Source organism: Delphinapterus leucas, chromosome 15 (assembly GCF_059928025.1).
Source record: "Delphinapterus leucas isolate spDelLeu-1000000601 "Yukka" chromosome 15, BTC_Dleu_Yukka2, whole genome shotgun sequence".
In the NCBI taxonomy this organism is placed as follows: domain Eukaryota; kingdom Metazoa; phylum Chordata; class Mammalia; order Artiodactyla; family Monodontidae; genus Delphinapterus; species Delphinapterus leucas.
In genome coordinates, this window is record NC_143143.1 from 27,924,056 (window position 1) to 27,946,130 (window position 22,075).

General features: G+C 48.8%; 1 protein-coding gene across 1 annotated transcript in view; it reads right to left on the reverse strand.

Annotated features, from left to right (window-relative positions):
- Nucleotides 1–22,075, reverse strand: part of SNX29 (sorting nexin 29) — a 549,073-nt gene that overhangs the window by 169,471 nt on the left and 357,527 nt on the right. Inside the window, exons 18-19 of the mRNA XM_089896147.1 lie at nt 8,211–8,266; nt 5,086–5,167 (exon numbers count right to left, since the gene is read on the reverse strand). Coding sequence (XP_089752273.1) covers nt 5,086–5,167; nt 8,211–8,266 — 138 coding nt within the window. The remainder of the gene's footprint in view (nt 1–5,085; nt 5,168–8,210; nt 8,267–22,075) is intronic.

Here is a 22,075-nt window from a genome sequence, read left to right on the forward strand (position 1 = left end):
TAAGCAGATTGTTTTAAGGCCTAACACGCCTTTATAAACACTACAGTAGGATATTAAGACAGTGGACGTCAAACTGGTTTGGAAGTTGGGGTATTTGGGAAATAAGAGAAAACATTTGCAAAGGTATAAACTAGGAACTAACTGATTAACAACAAATGTCACTATGTCATGTGGAAGGGACAGAAAGTCAGACCCACCACGACAACTGTGTATTAACACAGAGAGAGAGAGAGAGAGAGAGAGAGAGAGAGAGAGAGAGAGAAACTGAGCAAGACCAGTTAGTAAACAGGGTTTTGCTTTGGTTTTTTCCATTCTGTTTGTTGCTATTTAGTCAGTGCGTCTCTGGCTAGTGTCTGCTGGCAGCCAAGCATTAGTTGGCAGAGGCCAGAAGTGAGAAACATTTGTGGAAGAAAAATTGAAATTGGGAAAGTTCTGGACATCAATTTTACTTTTGCTCTGAAAACTGGTCAAAGGCTGCCTTTTCTTACTTTTATGCCAGAACACACCTCAGCACCCACCTTGGGACCTGGGAGTAGAGTGTGGAAACCATGGTGTTTGGAGATACAAACTTTTTTTAATAACTTGCATTCAATCCAGTCAAGGGACAGCACTTCTGGCCAGGATCCTTTGTGCACAATATACACCCAGATCTCTCCCACAAGACAAGTGGTGAGAGCCCAGTAACACCGGGCAGCAGGTGACCTAGCTGAGTTCCTCTGCAGTCAGAAGTGCCACAGCTCCCAAGCGTCCCAGGGCAGGCTCTGGGGACCCTGCCACTGCTCAAACAAGAGGTTCTGAGGAAGCATCCCTGAAACTCTTCTGTGGCCAGAGCAGTCATGGTCAAGAGGCCCTGCTTTAACAACTTTCCAAAGCAAACTTGCGCACAGCTTGGCTCTGGGTTTTGCAGGGCTCTGATGTGTGTACTGCAGGGGGCCTGGAACAGATGGACAGAAAAACCCTGGCTTGGCGGCAGGGGGGCCCTTGGCCCATGGCCTCAGGGATGCAGGGGGCCATCCACACAGGCAAGTTCTTGGTCAGGCTGAGCCCTTCCAAGGCAACTGCCCCATCTGCTTCTCGGATTTTTAAATCTGGACTCTGCCCACATTCACAGAACCTGTGCAAACCGGCATCTTGTCAGAAAATGCTTTGGGGGCTGAGAGTCATGTTACTGAATGAGCTGCTTCTCTGTGTCTTTGTTTTCTCATCTATAAAATGGGGATAATAAGCATTTGTTACCTCACAGGGTTGTTGTGAGGACTGAATGAGCTATTTTATGTAACATACACAGACCACTGAGAGGTGGCGTTTCCCAAATATTATTCATTCCCATAGCACTGTCCTAAACTTCTTGCTGTTTTCATTATCATACATTTAGTATTTTTCTTTAAGCTGACTCACTTTCTTTCTGCTTAAACTTATTTTAAAAGGAAACTGTACATCACTGTGGTAAATGGAAAAATAGTAGAAGGCAGATATAAAAACAAATACAATGGAAGAAAACAATGTAGTTAATTGAGCTGGAGTCTGTTGCCTGCCAAAGGCGTTGATCCTGGGCCTTCCTCTGTCTTTGCTAAGATGCATGATTAGAGGGTGTTAAGGGCCTAATGGCCATGTGGAGACTTTCTCTTTCAGGTCATTGTCAGTGATGGAAGAGCTGAAAGGCGAGTGGCCTTCTCCCTGCAGAACTATTTATTGGATGTCCAGTCTCTGTCTCTCTAAAACCTCACTAAGCACACAGATCACACAGAAGATCATCCTGCTTTCTGCCACTCTGGGAGAGACTGTTCTAGATCATCACCATACAACAGAGCTTCCTGAGATGATGGAAATGTGCTGTATCCACGTTGTCCAATACGGCAGCCACCAGCCACATGTGGCTAAGAAGTACTTGAAATGTGGCTGGTGTGCCTGAGGAACTAGAGTTTAATTTCTTCCCATTTTGATTAAGTCAAATTTAAACGATGCCACCAATTGTGGCAGTGGTTAAGAATCCTCCTGCCAATGCAGGGGACACAGGTTTGAGCCCTGGTCCAGGAAGATCCCACATGCCGCGGAGCAACTAAGCCCGTGCGCCACAACTACTGAAGCCCGTGCACCTAGAGCCCATGTTCCACAACAAAGAGTATCTCCTGCTTGCAGCAACTAGAGAAAGCCCACGTGCAGCAGCGAAGACCCAACACAGCCAAAAAAAAAAAAAACAAGACAAAAAAAAACATTTAAATGACCACACGTGGCTAGTGGCTGTCGGACTGGACAGTGCAGATCTACTGAGAAAGCTACATGTGCTGATCCTTTTGTCTGGGCTCTTCAAAGGAACTATGGTTCATTTTGAGGTTATGCCCTTGGCTTCCTTGGAGGGAGAGCTTAAGGAAACCTGACAGTGATTTGTCCTAGGGATGTAACAGGGCATCATCTACCACATTCTTTATTATTGCTTCATCTAAAGCTCTGTGAGGACATTTCTTTCAGAACTCCCTTTGAGGAACTGACATATTTTCTTCTCATTAGCAATGGAATTACCCAAAATAGCCACATTTCCATTTTCACACTGGTTGCCAGGAAGCTCAAAGGAAACTTACAAACCAATGAGAGCAACCACATAGGATCTCATATACATGTATGTATGTATATATATGATTTCCACTGTTCCCTTAATGGAAACACTCTTAGTTTACATCTTCTCTGACTCTTGATATTTTATTTCTTACTTCTATTTTATCACTCTTTTCTGAGTTTCTCTAGAAATTATCTCAAATCTTTTGTGGAATTACATAAAATGCATTTTTTTTAACTAATAAAAATAATGTCCAAGAGTACCAGTATTTTACAGGAGTCACTCTCCAATATCATTTATCATTTAAAAAACAACAAAAACCAAAAAAATCACACTGTAATGAAGACTTTCTAAAATGCTTCCAAACACATGCTCAGAGTTTGCTCTTAGGTACCAACCAGAAGCGTTGTTAGCTAAAAGGAGAAAAACAGTTGCATTCAACACACTCCAAGATCAGGAGAGATTTCAGACAGCCCACAGTGTGGGACGCAGCTGCTCTACATGATGTGGGAGCTGTCAGCCTCATGGCTCCATGAAATCCAGGCCTTATCCTCCACGCACTGGCTGGACCACACCCAGGAAAGCTCTGGAAATGGTCAAGGATGGGGAGAGTGTGGCTCGAATCCCACGGTGGCCACTGTGGAAACAATCTCCCAGGCAACTGCATATTTGCTGTGTCCATCTCATTCCTTAACTGGCTTTCAGGAGCTAAAAATGGCCCTTGCTTCCTGGGGTGAGGGGAGGGAGAGGAGTGAAAAATGAAAGGTCAAGGAAACCTCTCAAGCGATCTCGCATTTTAATTTTGCTCTAAAATAAAGCTGTCTGCTTCACTTTTTTCATTCTCCAGGCAACACCTCCCAGCTTTCTGATGACCGCAAAGCAGAACTTGAAGGATGCTCAAATAAGAGATTTGGGGGGGGGGGTTTGGTTTTGGATAAAAGGAGAAAAGGATATTCGGAAATCTGTCATATCTAATTCTCTTTTCAAGCCAGAGCTGAGAGCATCAGGAACACTCAGATTCTCTTCTTAAAGTGCTACTGTCGCCCAGATGAACAAGTAAACTAGAATAACTTTCCAGTGCAAACTTCCTTGCCAAACTCTAGCTCATTTGTCCGTAAGATTTCAGGTAAGAGGCGTGTATCATGCTTAAGCCCATTATATAACCCATGCCCACTGCCAGTCCTGCCATCAAAGACTAAACACGGCGATCATTTTGGAAGATGAGAAACGAATACCAAGTGCCTACTGGACACCATGTATTTCTAATCCCAATAACAACAGCTTTGCAAAGTAAGCATTATTATTATTTCTGTTTTACAGATAAGGAAACTGAGATTTACCTAAGGCCACAAAACTGAAACCAGGGCTTCTATCCTCAAGTTCAAGGGTCCTTTTTGCAACACCCCAGTCTCTGGGGAAACTATCCTAATAGCTGAGAAGACTTCTTCAATGGTCAATTCCCCACTAAGAAAAATGGCAACAGAACTCAAGGCTCTTCACGGAGCTCATGGGGAATCAGAACAAAGTGTAGTGAAAGTTGTTGTGATAATTCAACAGCAGAACCAGAAGTGGCTAAGAGTCAAAGCTGAAGACAAAACAGTCCCAGGACAAGTGGACGCCAACAGCTGCAGATCAGGTAAGAAAAAGAAAGAGAAACAAGAAAGCCAAGAAGAGGATAGGTAGGCAGGGCTGGAAGAGGCATCAGAAAATCAGAGAAAAGATGGACAACTGGGGTCCCAACTGTTGGGGCAAAATCACCTCCAAAACAAAGGTCCCCTGGGTTTCAGACACTCAATCCTCAGCTGGGGAGGGGGTGATCAGCTCTACCTCAAGCAAGCAGAGGGCACATCTGCAGTGTCCACTTGCCAAGTGGCTGTTGCCCCTTCTTTGGCAAAGAGTGGCCTGGTTTTCATCTGGGGAGCCCCCTCACCCTCTCTCAGTCACATGGTCAGATGAGGGAAACTCCAACCCCAGTGCCAGTGGGGGTCACATGATTCGAAGCTGGCCCATCACAGGAGTCCATCTCCCAACACTGGGGTTTAGGGATGGGCTTGGGATCCAAGACAGACTCCTGAGAGATGCCCAGACAGGCTGAGAGTCTGGTGCTGCTGGGAGCTGCCTGGTCCACCCACAGAGGGCGCCAGCCTGAAAAGGACGCCCAAGCAGAGGAAACCAGGGGAAATGGGAGCAGATGTCTGACCACAGGTCCAGGCAGGTCTGAGGCCAGACCAACGCCTGGACGTTTCAGTTGCAACACGAGCCAACAAATCCCATTCCTGCTCAAGCAGTCCGAGCTGAGCGGTCATGGCCACGCTAGGAGGCCCGACAGCACGAGAAAGCTCCACCCGGCCTCCTTCTGTCTGACAGAAGGATCATTTCCTCGGGGAGGCTGGGCAGGTGGATGCTGTCATCTGGAGGCTGTGGCCTCTACGTATGGCACCCCATCGCCAAGAGGCAAAAGCACCAGAGAGTAACAAACAAGTGTGGTCCCCACCCCAGCGGTGACATCTAACTGAAAACCAGGTGATTACCTGATACACGTGGAATGCATTGGTGGCTTTGCCCCGGAGAAACACTGACGGGATCCAGACGTTGATCAGCGCTCGGTTTGATCTGAACAAAAGAAAGATGCAGAGAGGTCATTTCAATTTGCCAAAAACAGGGAGGAAGCTATTTTCTCCCCTACGAGGCACACGATGTACGGCAACATCTATTACACTTAACTGTAAGCTAAAGGATCAGTTTCCATCTCATTACTTGGTCCCCCAAGATTATTTTTCAGGGACTTAGTTTAAAAAAAAAAAAAAATATATATATATATATATATATATATAATTTATATATGCAGTTTGTATTCTGGAATGAGAAAGAGCTGCCCCTTCAGTCCTTACTAACTGAGTGACCGTGGCCCATAGTTTATCTGAACCTCAGTTTGCTCATCTGAAGAGGGCGAAGATCACCGGAAGCCCCCACGAGGCGGGGGAGGGTCAAGAGCACACCCACAGGGCTTCTGGAGCGTTTGGAGGAGTCACGCTGCCTCCTCACCGTGCCCACTTTAGACCCTGAGCCCCACTTTAAGGTCAGGCTCCACGGAAGAGCTCAGGAGGCCAACACTCAGGCTATGCAAGAGACAGCTCTTTGGGGTGGGGAGAGGGGATTCCAGGAAGCCAGGCACCAATAACCGCTCTTGCAACTCTTCCAAAAACACTGTGTGTGGCTTGAATAGAGCAAAATCACTTACTGAGTACATACACTGCACGGCTCTGTGCTGTCACCTAGATTATCTCGGTTGATCCTCGCCGGCTATTTGAGAGAACTTCAAGGGTTCTTTCAGTTATGTGACAGTTCCGCCTTGCGAGATGACTTGAACCTAACTCTGAGTCACTGGGCGCACACACCCACCACCACCACTCTTCCACCAGCTGGATCTACATCATGTGAAGCTGATAAGTGTCACTGAAACTTCCAGATCAATCATTAACAGCTCTCACAGCAGTGCTGTGCAATTCTGGAAGGGCTGGGAGGTCCTAGCCCTTGTTTCTGCTAGGAGTTGCTCCAGGGCTAAGCGCTTTTCCTGGAGCTCTCCTTATCTCTAAAGAGCAGCTCTTAAAAATTCGCCAGCCTCCTGTGCTTAGAACACAGTTTGAGACACTGATGATGGAAGAGTCCATGACTCAACAGCCTCACAATCTCCACAGTAAAGAGCATTTCATTTTCACAAAGCAATGCTTCTCTCCTGAAGCAGCATTTCTTCTAAGCTCTGAGCCCAGGTGCTGACCGCCTTCATGGGGCAAAATACACCCTATTGATCACCTCCCCAGGGCTCCAAGTACAAGCTGCCATTCTGAGGCACCAAACTGATTTGGATATCTAGTGACACCCCTCCTGGAAAGGTCCCCAAAACTGTGCTAGTGACTAGAGTGTTCCCCTTTCATTTCTGTCGGGAGCGGGAGGGGTGTAGAAGTGTAACTGACATTCTGGTTTTCATTAACCTCCCAGGATTGGTGAGGGCTGGACCACCTCCCAGGGCTCCAGGAGGTCCCCCAGGTCCCCCCGAACATGCTCTCCCTTTCAGAGCACATAGCTCGCTGTATTAGAATTGATTGTCCTCTCTCTCCTAGACCCAGAAGTGTGAGTTAAGGGAATAAAATAATGATCCCGAGTATGGAAGACCAAATAAGTTGGAGGAGTCAAATCTACCAGGGCAGTTGGTATGAAGGGAGGGCCGGGGGAGGCTGGGGATGGAGCTGAGGTCAGCCAGGGCCTTCTCTGCAAGAGAAGAGGGAGAGGGAAATGGCGCTTCCCTCTGGCTTTAGTGGAGATGATCAACCTGGGGGGGAGGAGGAGAAGATATGAGGTGGCTGGACCCAGCAGAGGTTGCCTGAGAGCAGGGACCATGGCTGATTCATCCCCTCCACCGAGGACCTGGCACGACCCCTCCCTGCAGCAGGCACGAGATAAATTCTTGCTTTATGAATGAGTCCCTTGCGCCTCACGAGTGGCTCGTCTCTGGGGTCCCCTCTGCGGCTTTCACCTCTCTCCTCAGCTGGTCCCCCCTTTCCCTCCGCCAGGCCACCATCCCATGATCCTCTTCACTATGTACTCCCCTCCACCCCGCCCCGCAAAGGCCCATGCGAAGCACACTCGTCTTTGATTTTCATCCTTCACCTCTTAACTTCCATGACCCCCCTCACCAATCTAACAGGCACCTCTACCTCTACCGCCGCTGCCAAGCACTGCGGGGCCTCTTGATCCCCTCCGTGCTTTTCATAACCCCACTCTTGTGATCTGCGCCTTATGAATGAGGAAACTCAGGCTCAGAGAGGTTAAGTGGCTCGCCCAAGGTCACACCAGCATTGAGTCCCGCAGTTAAGATTTCAACTTGGCTCAGCCTGGCTCTAACAAAATGCTCTTCCGATGCCCCGCTCTCTCTCCTGGGGAAGCTGAACCTTCCTCTACTCAGCACAACTAAATGAGAGAGAAGGGAGGTTCTGCTTGTCCTTAACTCAGGACTCACTCCTCTCTTCCCCAGCCCCAGGGGATTACTGGTCCAAAAAGTGAGGCAACTTGATCAGAAAGAGTCAGTCTGAAGACCAACTAAATTCCTTAGGGGTTACCAGCAGAGGCGCCAGACAGAATTAAATCCAATCAAAAATCAGACCAACGTACTGAACTACTGTCGTTTCCAATAGCCCAGGGGTTGCAAACTCAAAATTGGAACGGGAGACACCCAGACAGTGGAATGAGTGGAGTGGGCCGCCGTCAGACAGAAGGGAGAAGTGGGGCCTGTGGCGAGCTGGCGAGCACGCGCCCTGGATGGAAGCAGCGGCTGCTCAGCTCCAGCGGATGGCGGCCGTGCTGGGGTTTCTTCTTTTAAAGAAGATGGAGAAATTTAAATTTTCATGAGGTACCTTCCAACTCTTAAATGTCAGCCAAAAAAAAATTTGTTTTTCAATACTCAAAGAGGGAGCTAAAAACACATCTGAAGGCCAGACTCAGGCTGCGGGCAAACAACTCCCCACCTCTACAATAACCAAATCCGTCATGCGGATTTCAACAGCGGTTGCTGGTTCCCTGTATGGTCTCCTGGGACGCAAGCCAAGTAACAGAGTCCTGCTTCTAAAGGGCCCCTCATGAGCAGATGCTGTGGACTTACGTTTCAAAATCCGACAAACTCTGGTCTTCGGATGTTTGACTCAAATCTCCGGGCACCTGCCATAGGGAGAGGGGGAAGGGGAGAGAGAAAATGCATCATGGTTACCATGGTTTGCATAAGCACAGGAAATTCTGCTTCTCAATGACCCCTGAGCATTTCCTGTGCAGAATGAGGTGAAGAAGCAGTTACTGGAAAACAATAAGAGATTTTATGGAAGGATGGTTAAAGACGGAGTTACAGTAATAAAAATATGCCACCATGAAAGACCTCAATTACTTTCACAGAAAAAAAGGACTGTTAATCCTACTGAGATCATCATGGGTGTGTAAAAGTATGTAATTTTGGAGCTACAGAGGCCTAATTAGGAGCTGAGAGGCAAGGTATCAAATGTGCAAAGGCAAAAATATGCATCATCACGCACAGACACACGTGGTGTGTAAACACAAAGGGAAATGTCTGTCCCCCAAATGGCTCTATCCTTTCCCCTCACATGTGTGAGCAATTTAAGGCAGCCGAACATGACTTTCTCTTCTGACTCAGAAGGGCCCCATGAGAAGAGGATTGGGTGCAAGAAACTATAACGCCTGGTGGGATGGCAATTCTCATCCAGAGCAGACAGCGAATGGCCAGCACTTGTAGATGCTCAATAAATCGTGATGTTATCGGGCCCTGGGAATGAGCTTCCTTTTGTAATAGGAGAGAACTTAAGACTGTGGATCTAAACTAAGAAGAACCAAGAGGGATAGAGAAGGGTGCGGGGTGACGAGGGAAAGTTTCACACTGTGCACCTGTCGGGGCATTCTCCTTATCCTCAATCTTCATCAATCGTGATAAGGATCCGGGGGTGGGTAATGCTTCCTGCCCCCCAGATGAGGGAACTGAGGATCACAGAGGCTGAACTTGTCCAAGGCCACACATGCAGGAAAGGGATACGAATCCAGGTCTGTCCGGGCTTTTCTGCAACAAACCCTTAGCAAACAGAGGAAAAGCCAGCTCAAAGGTGATAGGAGAAGGTGAGAGTTGGCAAAGTCTTGCCTGAACAGAGGATAAGAAGACACTAGAAGGTAGTCCTTAGAGAAACAGCAGGCTCCTTTTGGAGGCAGGAGGACACAGTGGTTATGCAGCCTGGGCTCTGGGACCACACGGCTCAGGATCCAATCCCGAGCTCCTGTGTGGCCGCGAGCAAGTCACTTGACTTCTCTGCATCACACTGTCCTTGTCTGTAAAATGGGTATGTATAATACTAATACGCACAGGGTTGTTCTGAGAACGAGAGGAGTTGATACGTGTAGAGCATGTGGAACAGTGCCAGGCAGGTAGAAGGGTCTCCTTGACTGACCTGTGCGCTATAATAATATGACAACTATTGAGAAGCTGTCTGTTATCCTTGACACCATACACGAATCTGCCCACCACCTGGGGTTGTCTCACCCCATACGTGGCAGCCCTGAGGGAGAATGGCCCAAGCTGAGCCCTTTCCAGGTCCCTGGAACTAAGAAATTCAATTGGGCTCCGGGCTGCAGGCTTTGTTAAGGAGCTGCTGTTGAGAGACTCTTTCAAGCCCAACAAGGAGAAACCCGCCTAACAGCTTGAGAGAACATCAGTTTCAAAAGATCAGGAACTCCCTGGGCTGGGGGTCGGGGTGGCCCTGCTGTTAGAGGGACTGTTATTTTCCTCTGGGCGGCTGTGGTGAGAGCTGGTACAACCTATCAGGGGAAGCCACGAGGCTGTGTGTACTGAGATCCCTAAAGACACCTACATCCTTTGACCCAGAAATCACAGTCCTCTGCTATCCAGAGGAAACAAAGACGCCAACCAAAAGGATCTAAAGGTCCAACTAGAGAGGAATGATTCAAGAAATTATGACATGTCCGTATGAGATGCCTGGTTTAAAACGAAACGAGTTACACACACACACACTCATGAAGGTATGAGCACAAAAATAATTCTGGAAAAGGATCTAAGAAAATAACAGTGGCTATCGTTGATAACAGATAATGAGTGGGACTGGGGAGAGAAATGACACTTAGTTTTCATTTGCTATCTTTCTGGAAGATTAAAAAAATTTATCTTTTGAGTGAATTGCTTTAAAAGACTGTAAATGTGCTTTTGAAGAATGAGATAGCGTTCCATGTGCAGTTATGAAAACACCTCCAAGATGGACCACCACGCGAAGGCGAAGGTAGGGTACGGACGGTGGGTCTAATACGGCACCCTGGCTGAGAAAACAGAGAATGAAAAATATCAGGTTGTATTTGTTTGTTTTTGCATCAAGAAGGTAGAGAAGTGAAGTTCAAGGCACCAATCAAAGGGGCGCCAGCCTGCGGGCGCCGGGGCGGGGGTGGGGCCCAGGCAGCGGGGTGGGAGGAGGCTGTTTAGTCAACACTCTTTTGTATGGTTCGAGTTTCGAAATAATCTAATACTAACAATTAAAAATGTAAACTAGAATGCATTATCCCACCAAAAGAGTGCTTTTGATAAATTTCTAATGGCATAGAAAAAAAAGCTCCTGGTCTCTGTTTAATAAAAAGCCGCTATGGGGAATTCCCCGGTGGTCCAGTGGTTAGGGCTCAGCGCTTTCACTGCCGAGGGCCTGGGTTCAATCCCTGGTTGGGAAACTAGGATCCTGCAAGCCACAGGGCACGACCAAAAAAAAATTTAAAAAGAAAAAAAAAGCTGCTACGGACTGCAAATGCCTAGTGCGAGTCCTGAATACAACTCATAATGACTGTGGATCAATATTAGCATGAAAGAGATCCGAAAGACAGTGGGGTATCAGATACGAGAGAGGGCAGTCAGATGGATTTGTAGCATGGATCTGAACTTCCCTGTACTTTCTACAATTAAGACGCATGAATCGTGTAAATACTAACAGATACATATTATACTGTATACATACACATACTAATATACATGAATCGTGTAAATACTAACAGATACATATTATACTGTATACATACACATACTAATATACATGAATCGTGTAAATACTAACAGATACATATTATACTGTATACATACACATACTAATATATACCTACATTAATTATATACATAATATATTCAGTGTGTATCGCATTACTGCGTAAAGTGAATAAGACAGTCTTTCCAATCCTCCCCCGCAGGATGGGAGAGGCTGTGCCCTCAGGTCCTCTATTCATGGGGGATGAACGAGGGCTAAGGCTCGCTCTGAAGCGCCCCCTTCCAAACACCAGTCTCCCCTCAGCGCTTCCACGTGGAACCCAGGGCCTTCTCTGGTGGGGCTGCAGGGTGGCTCTCCACCTCTCTTCTCCGAGCTTTCCCTCAGCACCTGAGCCTGGGGAGGGTTCTCTGGCACAACGTGAGGATCAGGTAAGCAGATCGGAGGAAGGACCCACAGACTGTGAAGGCACGAGCGGCATCATTACACTGCCTTTAAATGCAGGCTCTTCTCAAACGGGATGTGAACAGAGCTTGGGCCTGGGGAACCTCATTCCCAAGAAGCAAGGTTCTGACTGTCTGCCCCACCAGGCTGAGGGGAAGGGTGACCAGAAGCAAAAGGTGAGGTTTTTAAGGACAGATGTCACTCTACAATGATATGAACAAAGAGCTTCTGAAAACAATCCATTTTTAAAAGAAAGTTTCTTCCTGACAGATAAATTTCCCTTCAGGGATGCTTATTTGTAGGGGGACCCTCTTGGACAATGGATGTTAAGTATCTGGGAGTTGTTAAATCCTCCCAACTCAGGAGTTTTTCTTCTTTTTTCAAAAAATTTTTCCTTTTTAAAAAAATTTTTTTCTTTTTAAAATTTTATTTTTATTTATTTTTATTTTTGGCTGCATTGGGTCTTTGGTGCTGTGTGTGGGCTTTTCTCTAGTTGCAGCGAGCAGGGGCTACTCTTCGTTGTGGTGCGCAGGCTTCTCATTGCAGTGGCTTCTCTTGTTGCAGAGCACGGGCTCTAGGTACATGGGCTTCAGTAGTTGTGGCACGTGGGCTCAGCAGTTGTGGCTCACAGGCTCTAGAGCGCAGGCTCAGTAGTTGTGGCTCACGGGCTTAACTGCTCCGCGGCATGTGGTATCTTTCTGGACGAGGGCTCAAACCCGTTTCCCTTGCCCTGGTAGGCAGATTCTTAACCACTGTGCCACCCGGGAAGCCCCCAGGAGTTTTTCTTCTGATTACTGGCATTATTGGCATCAGCAAGCCAGGAGACATTTATGTGTCCACCTGAGTTCAGGGAGGCTGGCTGGAAAAAGAGTCCATGAACTTTCTGACCTCGGTGCAATAGATCTTAAAAATCAGGCCAGGCTCTACAGCAACTGCAGTATGATAACTGATGGCCAAACTTATTAAACATCTTAACATGCTCTCTTTTCATTCTGTCTACCCAGACTGGAGCTAGATAGCATCTGGGGTTTACAGTAAGCATCCAGAAAGCTGATTTGACTTCATATTCTGGCAGTGAAAGACTTGTGGGGTAGAGATTTTGTAAGAAAAATCAACTGGCCACAAACATCTCTCGTGCCTTCCTGAACCCCTGGGGAGTCCTGGAGGACACATCTCTGCAATGGAGGCTTCTTTCTGATTCCCTCCAACATGGAGCACAAGTAAGTGTGGTTGTCCTCATTTGCTTCTCCCTGGCCCTGCAGAGAAGGAGGCTCATCATCTGGCCTGCAGTCTGGGGGTTCGGGGGTCAGTATGTGAGTGCAGAGAAAGGCAGAGCCCATGGCTGGAGAAACAGAGCAGCCAGGATTTCTGGGTCTTTCGGTAGCAAACACCCCAGGCGCTGCATACACAAGGATGTGGAGGGACAGGCGAGACCCACAATCAGAATCCTTTTCCATCTCTGGGTACACAAGTCAGCCTCCACTGATCATGAAAGAAGTCACATGGCTCTCTGAAGGTCCTGCTAGAAAGCAACAAAGATGGAGGGCAGAGGGTGCCAATGTGCGTTGAACATCTACTATGCACGCCAATGTATTTGCACATTATTAATCCTCAAATAAATACTGTGAAGGATGTACTATCACAAGTCATGCTTCCCTCCTTTCTTCCCCCAGCCTCTTTGCATGGCTGGCTCTTTTCACATCTTTTCAGATTCAGCTAAAAGATGACGTCCTATGAGATACCTTCCTTGATCACCAGAAATACGCAGATTCCACACTGCCACCCTCTACCATTCCCGGTGCTCAGGCTGCAATTACTCCACACCCTGTATTGGTCCCTCCCTGCGAGCCTGGGGACAGCAGCTTGCACGAAAGGTCATTCACACAGGCCCTGGCATGTTGTGGGCACTGACTGAGCACTTGTGACTGAGCAAACAAGTGAATGATGAGGGAAGCTCCATTTCCATGCAAGTGTCAATCAAGTTTTAAACTGCTCTGGAGCAAATTCGAAATCGTCATGCATGAGAAGGATGAGTTAGTTTGGAGATAAGAGGAACCAAAGGAAGAGAACCATATTCCTTGTCTTCTAATTACAGGGCTCTCGGGTTCACTGCTCAAAAGACAAGGCAAAAAGGCAGACAATACAGGACAGCAAATCTTTGTCCCAATCATGAAAAAACACCCATAATTTATGTTTTCCAGTCACTTTCTCACACATCCCTCTTTTCACATAGCCTTCCCTTCAGCAATTAGCTCTCACTTTGCACTGCCAGAAACGACAACTATTTCCCATCCCATCAACACCTTGCTTTCTCTTCTCACTTTTTAAGAAGGAACAACATGTGAAATGCACGGCTCTGTCTCCAGCTTGGTCGCCGGGCCAGAGGACAAACAGGCTCAGGGCTGCTGCTTTGAACACAAAGCAGGCCTGGGCTTTCCTCCCCTCAGGGAGGCTGCTGCCAGGTCTGGACCACTTTCAGGGCTGTGCGTTATCTGTTAATTTGTTCTTTGTTTTACAAATATACAATTAGAGGCATCAGCTGAGGCCCGTAAAGAACTGGCAAATAAGAGCTTTAAAGAGTATTTCATCCAATCCTCTGAGTAGCCCTGGAAGCTTGCATGAAGGCAGGCTAGCACACTTCTGTAAATTAGTTTTTGATGTGTCTGTTTTTCCCAAAAAGACTCTGAGGGTCTCGGGAACAATATTCTCAGAGCCCCAGACGGTATCAGGCACATACTGATTGCTCAGAGCATGTTCCCCATGGATGGATAGATGTACAGATGAACAGACAGACAGATGGGGGACGGGATGGTTGGAGGACGGCAGGGATGAGAAGGGAGGGGGCGTGAGAAAATTATCTACTTTACTAAGAATGGACATCTAGTTTCTTTCCAAGCAATTAAGATGCATGGACAACATACGTACAAAGGGCTTGCTAACTGGCAGTTACTCTCATTTTTCAGGGAAGGAGTTCAAGGATGTTGGACAGAACAGAACAGGCGTTTGGGGCCCAGCAGTCCCCACGCACGAGTGAAGGGCCAGCTGCTCCACCACAGATGCACACACCGTTACTCACACTTAGTCTGCAAATCCGTACTAGGTTCCTCTTATGGGCCAGACACTCTGGGTACCAGAGAGGCAGCAGGGAGCAGGGGAGATGAAGGCTGGGGGCCCATGGAGCACACAATCCATCCAGGGAGACAGTCTAGAAATAACTGATAGCACAATTACAGTGTGAAAAGTCCATGGAGAAGAATCAAGATAACTAAGGTGTCTGGGAAGGCGATTCGGGAAAGAGGTTTGGAGGGACCGGCGCTGGAGCTGAGGCCTGAGGGAGGACGGTGTGGCTCTGGTCTTTGCTCAGGTAGAGGGAAGCCTCCAAAAGGATTTAAGCAAGGGAGAGACTGGGCAAGTCCCCGTTTGAAAAGTCACTCTGGGCAGCAGGCAAGAGGGAACAGCCAGGAGGCTGCTGAGCGAACGTGCACACCCATACACACACACACACTCATACGCACAAACACACATCCACATGCACGTGCACACAAACCCATATGCACACACACACCCCCATACGCACACACACACCCACATGCACACACACACCCATACACGCACACACACATGCAGATGCCATCTCAACTTGGCACACCAGATAATTTGCCAATGTCTGCCCATTGCCTTTTCAGCATCAGATTTTTTTAAGCCTCACCTGTAAAGAAAGTACAAATCCACAAATGTCTCCAGTTTCTCTAGGCTTAATTACTAATAGAAAGCTATTCTTCAGTTATGAATTCTCTGCCAATCTCTAGCGAAAGACTTAGGCTTCTTAAGAAGGAGCTGAGAGCATTCGACTCATCTAAACCCTCTCCTGCTACACATGAGGACACCCAGGGCTGAGGAGTGGCTGGGTGCCCCACCCCCTGCAGGTTTTTCTGGCCCCGCACCACAGCGGGGGTCATGCCTGCTCCTGACAGATCTCCAAAGTTTCTAGTAGGTGCTGCAAGGGCTTAGTGGCCAGAGCCTCCCCTCCCCCAATGCCCTTCTTCAGCAAAAGCAGCTTCTAGGGACTTCCCAGGCTGCCCAGTGGTTAAGACTCTGCACTTCCACTGCTGGGGGCGCAGGTTCGATCCCTGGCTGGGGAACTAAGATCCTGCACGCCATGCAGCCAAAAAAAAAAAAAAAAAAGAGCAGCTTCTATTATACTTTGACCCCTTTCCCATATTGAGTTTCCAAGGCAGAGCTCCTTTTAAAGAAAAGGGTACACAAGCATGATTTACTTAAGAAGAAAGAAGTTTAGAAAACACTCAACAAACTGCATCATTTCACCTTTAACTCCCATTGAACAGCCAGAGAGATGGAGGCACAGAGCAACCAGAAGATGCCAAGGAGAAGCAGAGTTGTGCAAACTCTAGAATCCAAAACTGCTCTCACCAGGATTGCAGTGTAAGTGGAGGGTGAATGTAGGATTTCCTTCTATACACAGCAAACACAACTGAAACTGTCACTTAGAAATTAGCCAGGGACCACCAAGCAGCACTTAACAGCATTAAGATGTATCAAGGAGGTTTAAGCGGCAGGTCTGCGGAGCTCATTACTGCAGACAGGAGCGGATCTGAGTCTATCTGGTGATGCGATGGAGACACTAGGCTGCAAGGACAACAGAAGGCCCCCTCCAGGCCTGTTAGCCAAATGCTGTCTTCCTGCAAACAGAACAGCCCTCATGAGCTCGCACAGGCAGGTGTGCTGCTGGGGGAAACCCTCCAGGGCAGAGGGGGGGCTTGTCCATTTTTACATTCCTGGTCCCCAAACCCAGTACCTCCCCAGAATCAAAATCAACAGTTGGCAAACTATGGCCCACAGGCCAGCCTGCATTTGTAAATAAATTTTCATTGGAACACAGTGACGCTGGTATGACGTGTGTATCACCTATGGCTGCTGTCACACTCTATCCCCAAAGTTCAGTCCGTGTGACAGAGATAGTACAACCCACAGCACCTAAAATATTTACTCTCTGGGCATTTACGGAAAAAGTTGGCCAACTTCTGCTGTCGTTGATGGCTGAACAGATGTAGAAAAATCAGCAGTAATTTCAAGGAAACACTTCCTTCTTCTCAGTGGGGAGGAACAAATGTTTGAGCTCCACAGCTTCGTGAAATGACTTTCAGTACTTGAGAGTAAAGAGAGGCCCCAGATCTGGATGGAGGGAGAGGGATAAGAAATGACATTTAAGGATCCAGGCCCTTATTTACATTCATTTACATCATCCTCAAAGCAACCTTTTAACATGAGGATTTCGTGTCCCATGTTCTACAAGAGGCTCAGAGAGGCTCTGCGATGTGCCCATGCACACAGCAAGAATTCAAACCCAAGTCTGACTGAAATCGGAGCTGTGCTCTTTTTACTACACCTGCCGCCTCCCCGCAAAGAAACAAGGGTGCAAAACGAGAATCCAGGCTAATCCCTGAAGGAAGGAACCTGTTCCTTGTAACGGGAAATGAAGACACTCGGGCAGTCAGAGCATGTATACACCTGGGCTCCCTGCGGCCACTGACACGTCTGGACTGTATTTCTGCCATTACAAGTGTGATGGTTACATAAGCAGATGAGCAGGCACTGCTGACCTGCAGATAAAAGCAAAATGACTCTGGAATGTTTCCTCCTAGGGTTCTTTCTGGTGATTTAATTTCTACCCCTTCCAAATAAGAGAGGCACACCCTAGAGGCTGCTTCAGGTGCGTGAGGTGGGTTGGAGGGGTGAGTTTATCAGGAAGTTCTTTAGTGAATCCCTTTGGCTGCCCAGGTCCTCGGGAAACACTCAGGGAGGGTCTGGTGTCTAAAGGTCAGGAAGACCTGGGCTTTGCCAGTTACTAACTGTGAAACCTATGCCCCAGTTTCCTCTTCTGTAAGGCGGGGCCGGCACTCACCCACCCCAACCTCTGCAGCGTCCTGTTTATAAGCTGCCCAGCAGGCTGCCTGTGCGGTTACAGTACATTGTCCTCAGCTGCCATTTCTTACCTTCCCTGTCACCCCCCTGCGGGAAGAGGACAAAACAAGAAGGGGAACTCGGGCCAGCTCCAGACTTTAGCAATCTTGCCTTCAGCTCGGGTGTTTTTTTTAAAAATCAGAGCCCGTTTCCCACTACTGAGAATTCACCATGTCTCCTGATCTGTCTCCAGGGCAGCACAGGGCCTCCCACCACCTGCGCCGAGCAGAGCAGCACCGGCCCCAGCAGCAAGAACGGGCACTCGAGCAGGCTGCCCGCGTTCTCCTCAGCCCAGCATTTCTAGCCCCATCCAGCTGTGCCACAAGGAGCAAAGAGAACTGATGTAGTCCAGTGTCCCTCCCAGTCGGTGCTAAGGCACTGAAAACTGAACGGCCAACTTGGTTTCTACACGTCAGCAACAGAAACCTAGATGCTACTCTCTTTTATTGGATCTGTCCACTCTGCTGGAACAGAAAGCTTCCTGTTTTATTTCTGACCCTTCAACTCCCCTCTTATTAAGACTGAGCTTGTATTTCCACATGTCTGTGAATATGGCCCAGGCTGAAACCGCACCTGTGAGTTTTCCCTTCCCTGTACTTTCAAGATTTTGATTCTTTTGGTAAGCAAACCACTTTTTTTGATTGACGCTTTGCCAAGAGGCCCAGCGTTAGCGGCAGTGCCCTGGCTGCTCTGCAGGGCATCACCCTGGAGGCCACGGGTTGGGGGACGCGGTGGAGAGCAGAGCAGCGAGAGCGCAGGGCACGGACGCCAGAGCCCAGCGCCTCGGGGCCCTCTTTCCAGTGCTGTGAGCCTGGCAAGTGGCTCGACCCCTCTGCCTCTATTTCCTTCTCTGTAGAATAAATACAGCAATTCCACCTCCCTCGCAGGGTTGTCCTGACAAAGAAGTGAGACAGTTGATGTCAAGTGCAGGCAAGAGTGCCCGGGAGCTGGGGCTCCAAGTGCAGCCATGGCTGCATCACCCAGAGCAGCCCAGCACACGAAGGCCCAGCGGGAGTCCTCGCAAGGCCAAGTACACTGGGCTGGGCGTGGAGGCGGATCTTACGCTTCTAGAAGGTCTGAGCGCCTCTCACTCAGCACACCCACAGCGGCTCAGGGCCTGGCGAGGCTTGGGTCTGGGCTGCTGGGTCTCCCGTCAGTCCTGGAGAACACGGTCCATCTGGCTGCCTCACTTCCCAGCACAATGGATACCATCTGTGTCCTCTACATGAGAAAACCCAGAAAGGTGACTTTGAAAAGTCACCCAGAGGCATCTCATCTTGTCTTTTTTGTCCATGTAGACCTATTATCACCATTTGTCAACACGGCAGTCAGCCAAAGCACATGGCTTTTCCTTCGTTTGCATGTTTGCTCCTGAGGTTTGGGGCAGCTGGAGACCATGCTGGGAGGGACCACAGGCCACTGGGCACAGCTCCCATGCATGTCACTCAGCAGGGAGAGGGGTTGCTGGGGCCAAGCTGGGTGAGAGCCCAGGGCTCTGCCCTCCTCCCACCCACCCCAGCCCCTGTGTCCTCTTCTCAGAGGCCTGGAGCCCCGTGGGACACAGCTTGAAACCCATCACCCTGGAGAAAACCTCCAGTTCCCTGAGGAGGACAATCCCCAAGCACAACCTCCAGGAGCTCTGGATTCACTCCTGCCACCGGCCATGTCCACTCCAGGTTCCTTCCTCACCCAATTCCCCAGACTTGTGCCTTTCAAGGTTGGCATCTTTCAAACCCTACAAGGCTGAGGTGCCTCCACTCAGCAAAGCCTTCAGAACCTGACGTTCCTCTTTTACAAAAAGAGCTGAAGGCTGCCCCGTGGTGTCCTCACGGCACTTTGTACGTGCGGCTGTTACGGCCCCTCCCACGTGCATGGAGATCACTGGTTTACTCCCTACTTCCCTAGACACCTGCAAGCTGACCGGGCAGGCTGTGCTTTCACCCACCTCAGACACCCAGGACCTATCATGGGGCCTGGCAACAGGGTAATAATCCGTGATGACATCTATCTTTCTATCCTAACAGAAAGGTCTGGAAGGATAAGCACCAAACTCATCAGGATGGTGGTCTCTGGGGACGGGAATGGAACTGAGGGTGATTGACAAAGAGATTTTAACATAATGTCTGAATATTTACATTCAGAATGTATTCATGTAATACATGTGCCTTCCAAAACATTTTTTTAAAATAATAGCAGCTGTAGGGGCTTCCCTGGTGGCGCAGTGGTTGAGAGTCTGCCTGCCGATGCAGGGGACACGGGTTCGTGTCCCGGTCCAGGAGGTTCCCACATGCCGCGGAGCGGCTGGGCCCGTGAGCCATGGCCGCTGAGCCTGAGCGTCCGGAGCCTGTGCTCCACAACAGGAGAGGCCGCAACAGTGAGAGGCCCGCGTACCGCAAAAAATAAAAATAATAATAAAAAAATAATAGCAGCTGTAATGACTTGAATGGTGGCCCCCCTGCAAGTGGTATGTCCATGCCTTAAGGCCCAGGACCAGTAAATGTGACTTTATTTGGAAAAGCAATTTTGCAGATGTAACTAGGTTAAAGATCTCGAGATGAGATCACCCTGGATTATCTGGGTGGGCCCTAAAACCCAAAGACAAGTGTCCTCAGAAGAGACACACAGAGAGAAGCAGGAGAAGGCCATGTGAAGACAGAGGCAGAGATTGGAATGAGGCGGCCACAAGCCAAGGAATGCTCAGGCCCGCGAGAAGCTAGAAGAGGCAGGAAGGCTCTTCCCCTGGAATCTCCAGGTAACACCTGGCCCTGCCAGCGTTCACACTCTGATTTCAGACTTCTGGCCTCCACAACCGTGAGAGAATAAACGTGTGTTGTTTTAAGCCCCCAAGCTTCTGGTGACTTGTTACATTTATTGATCTCGTGCTCGGTGCCAGGCCCTGGGTTATATATTTTAAATGCGTCATTACCCTGACGGGTTGATACTATTATCATCCTCATTTTCTAGATGAGGAAACAGACACTCAGAGAGTTGACTTAACCTGCTCAAGGGCACAGGGCTGTAAGTGCCAGAGCCAGGAGTGGACTCAGGTGTGGCGTCGAGAGTCCACTCTGGGCTGTGACACGCAGTGACAGAACACGGCTTTGGGATTCGACAGGTCTAGGCTTGCACGCTTACTGTGCCATCCCAACCGAGGCCCCCGACCTCTCCCAGCCTCACTCTCCTAAGGCATAAAGCAGGCAAGTAATACTTCCCTGCTAGGCTTATTATGCATGAAGTGAAATAATGCCAACAGAGTCTGCTGTACTGTATCCCAGGGCCGGGCACAGAGAAGGCACTCAGCTAGCATCTCCTGAAGCCATGAATAAGGTCGGGTCAGGGTGCTACTCACGGGCAGGGACGGTCATGTCAGAGGCCGGGGGTAGGAAACGGCTGGAAGACATGATCTTCCACGAGGAACGTGCTGACTACAGGTGCAAACTATTTCCTACATTCACTCACCCAACCCAATCCACTATGCTATCGGCTCTCGGAAACACCAGATGGGTGGGAGGATGGATGGATGAGTCCATCTATTCCACAGAACAGCTCGGGCAGTTGGTCAGCCTTAGGGGTTCCGCTGTGCGAGAGTAAAAGGTGATGGCATTGATGGCAGAGAGGGAGGAAGAACTCTTAAAGCTGAGCTCCTGTCCTCGAACACTAAAAAGGCCCATTCCTGAACCAGCGCCCAGACAAGTTGCTGTGTGATGTTCAGCGATGAACACCAGCAGTAACTCCAAAACAGCATCTTCCAGAAATACTCACACGTCAAAGTTAGCAGCCCTGCCACACACACACACCAGTGCCCCCCAACCAGCTAAACAATGGCCTCATCGTGGCCGGGCGGCCACCGCTTGCTGCCACTGCTCACTGAGGAAGCGGATCACCAACACCCTCAGTTAGAGCCCCAGACCTCTCCCCGCAGAGATCAGACACGACAAGCAGTCCTGCCACGGAGAAATCTGTCTAATTTTCGATCTGTCTTTTATCAACAAGCAATAAATAATGAAGTTCTGCTCATCAGAGATGCCAGGGACGGTGCAATTTAACATCTGTTTTATAATTACATCTCCCAAAGTGCGATGTGTCCCCAATCCCCTTTGAAATTGATGACTTCCCAAGAAGATGTTTTTGGAACTGAGTCAAAGCAGCAAGAATACAGTCCTAGACCCACAGCCTGGTCCCTGCTCTGTTTCTAACATGCTGAGTGGCAGCAGGCAAGCCATTTCCCTGCTCTGAGCTTCCATTTCCTCCCCAAGGAAAGGAAAAGGCAGGATAAAGGGGTGGACTGTGGCTCTTTGCTGCCCGGCATCCACTCCCCTCCTGGGAAATCACCCCACCATGAGATTTGTGCGGAACAAACCCTACCCAGCCTTGATCCAAGGGTGAGCACCAAATAACACAGATCAGTCAGCATATCCCGTCCTTGTAGCCACAGTGACTGGTTCAAGCTGGTTCAATCAGAGTGAAGCCTGGGGATTTTGCTGGCTATGGTGGACAGTCTCGTTCTTTCTCTTGATGA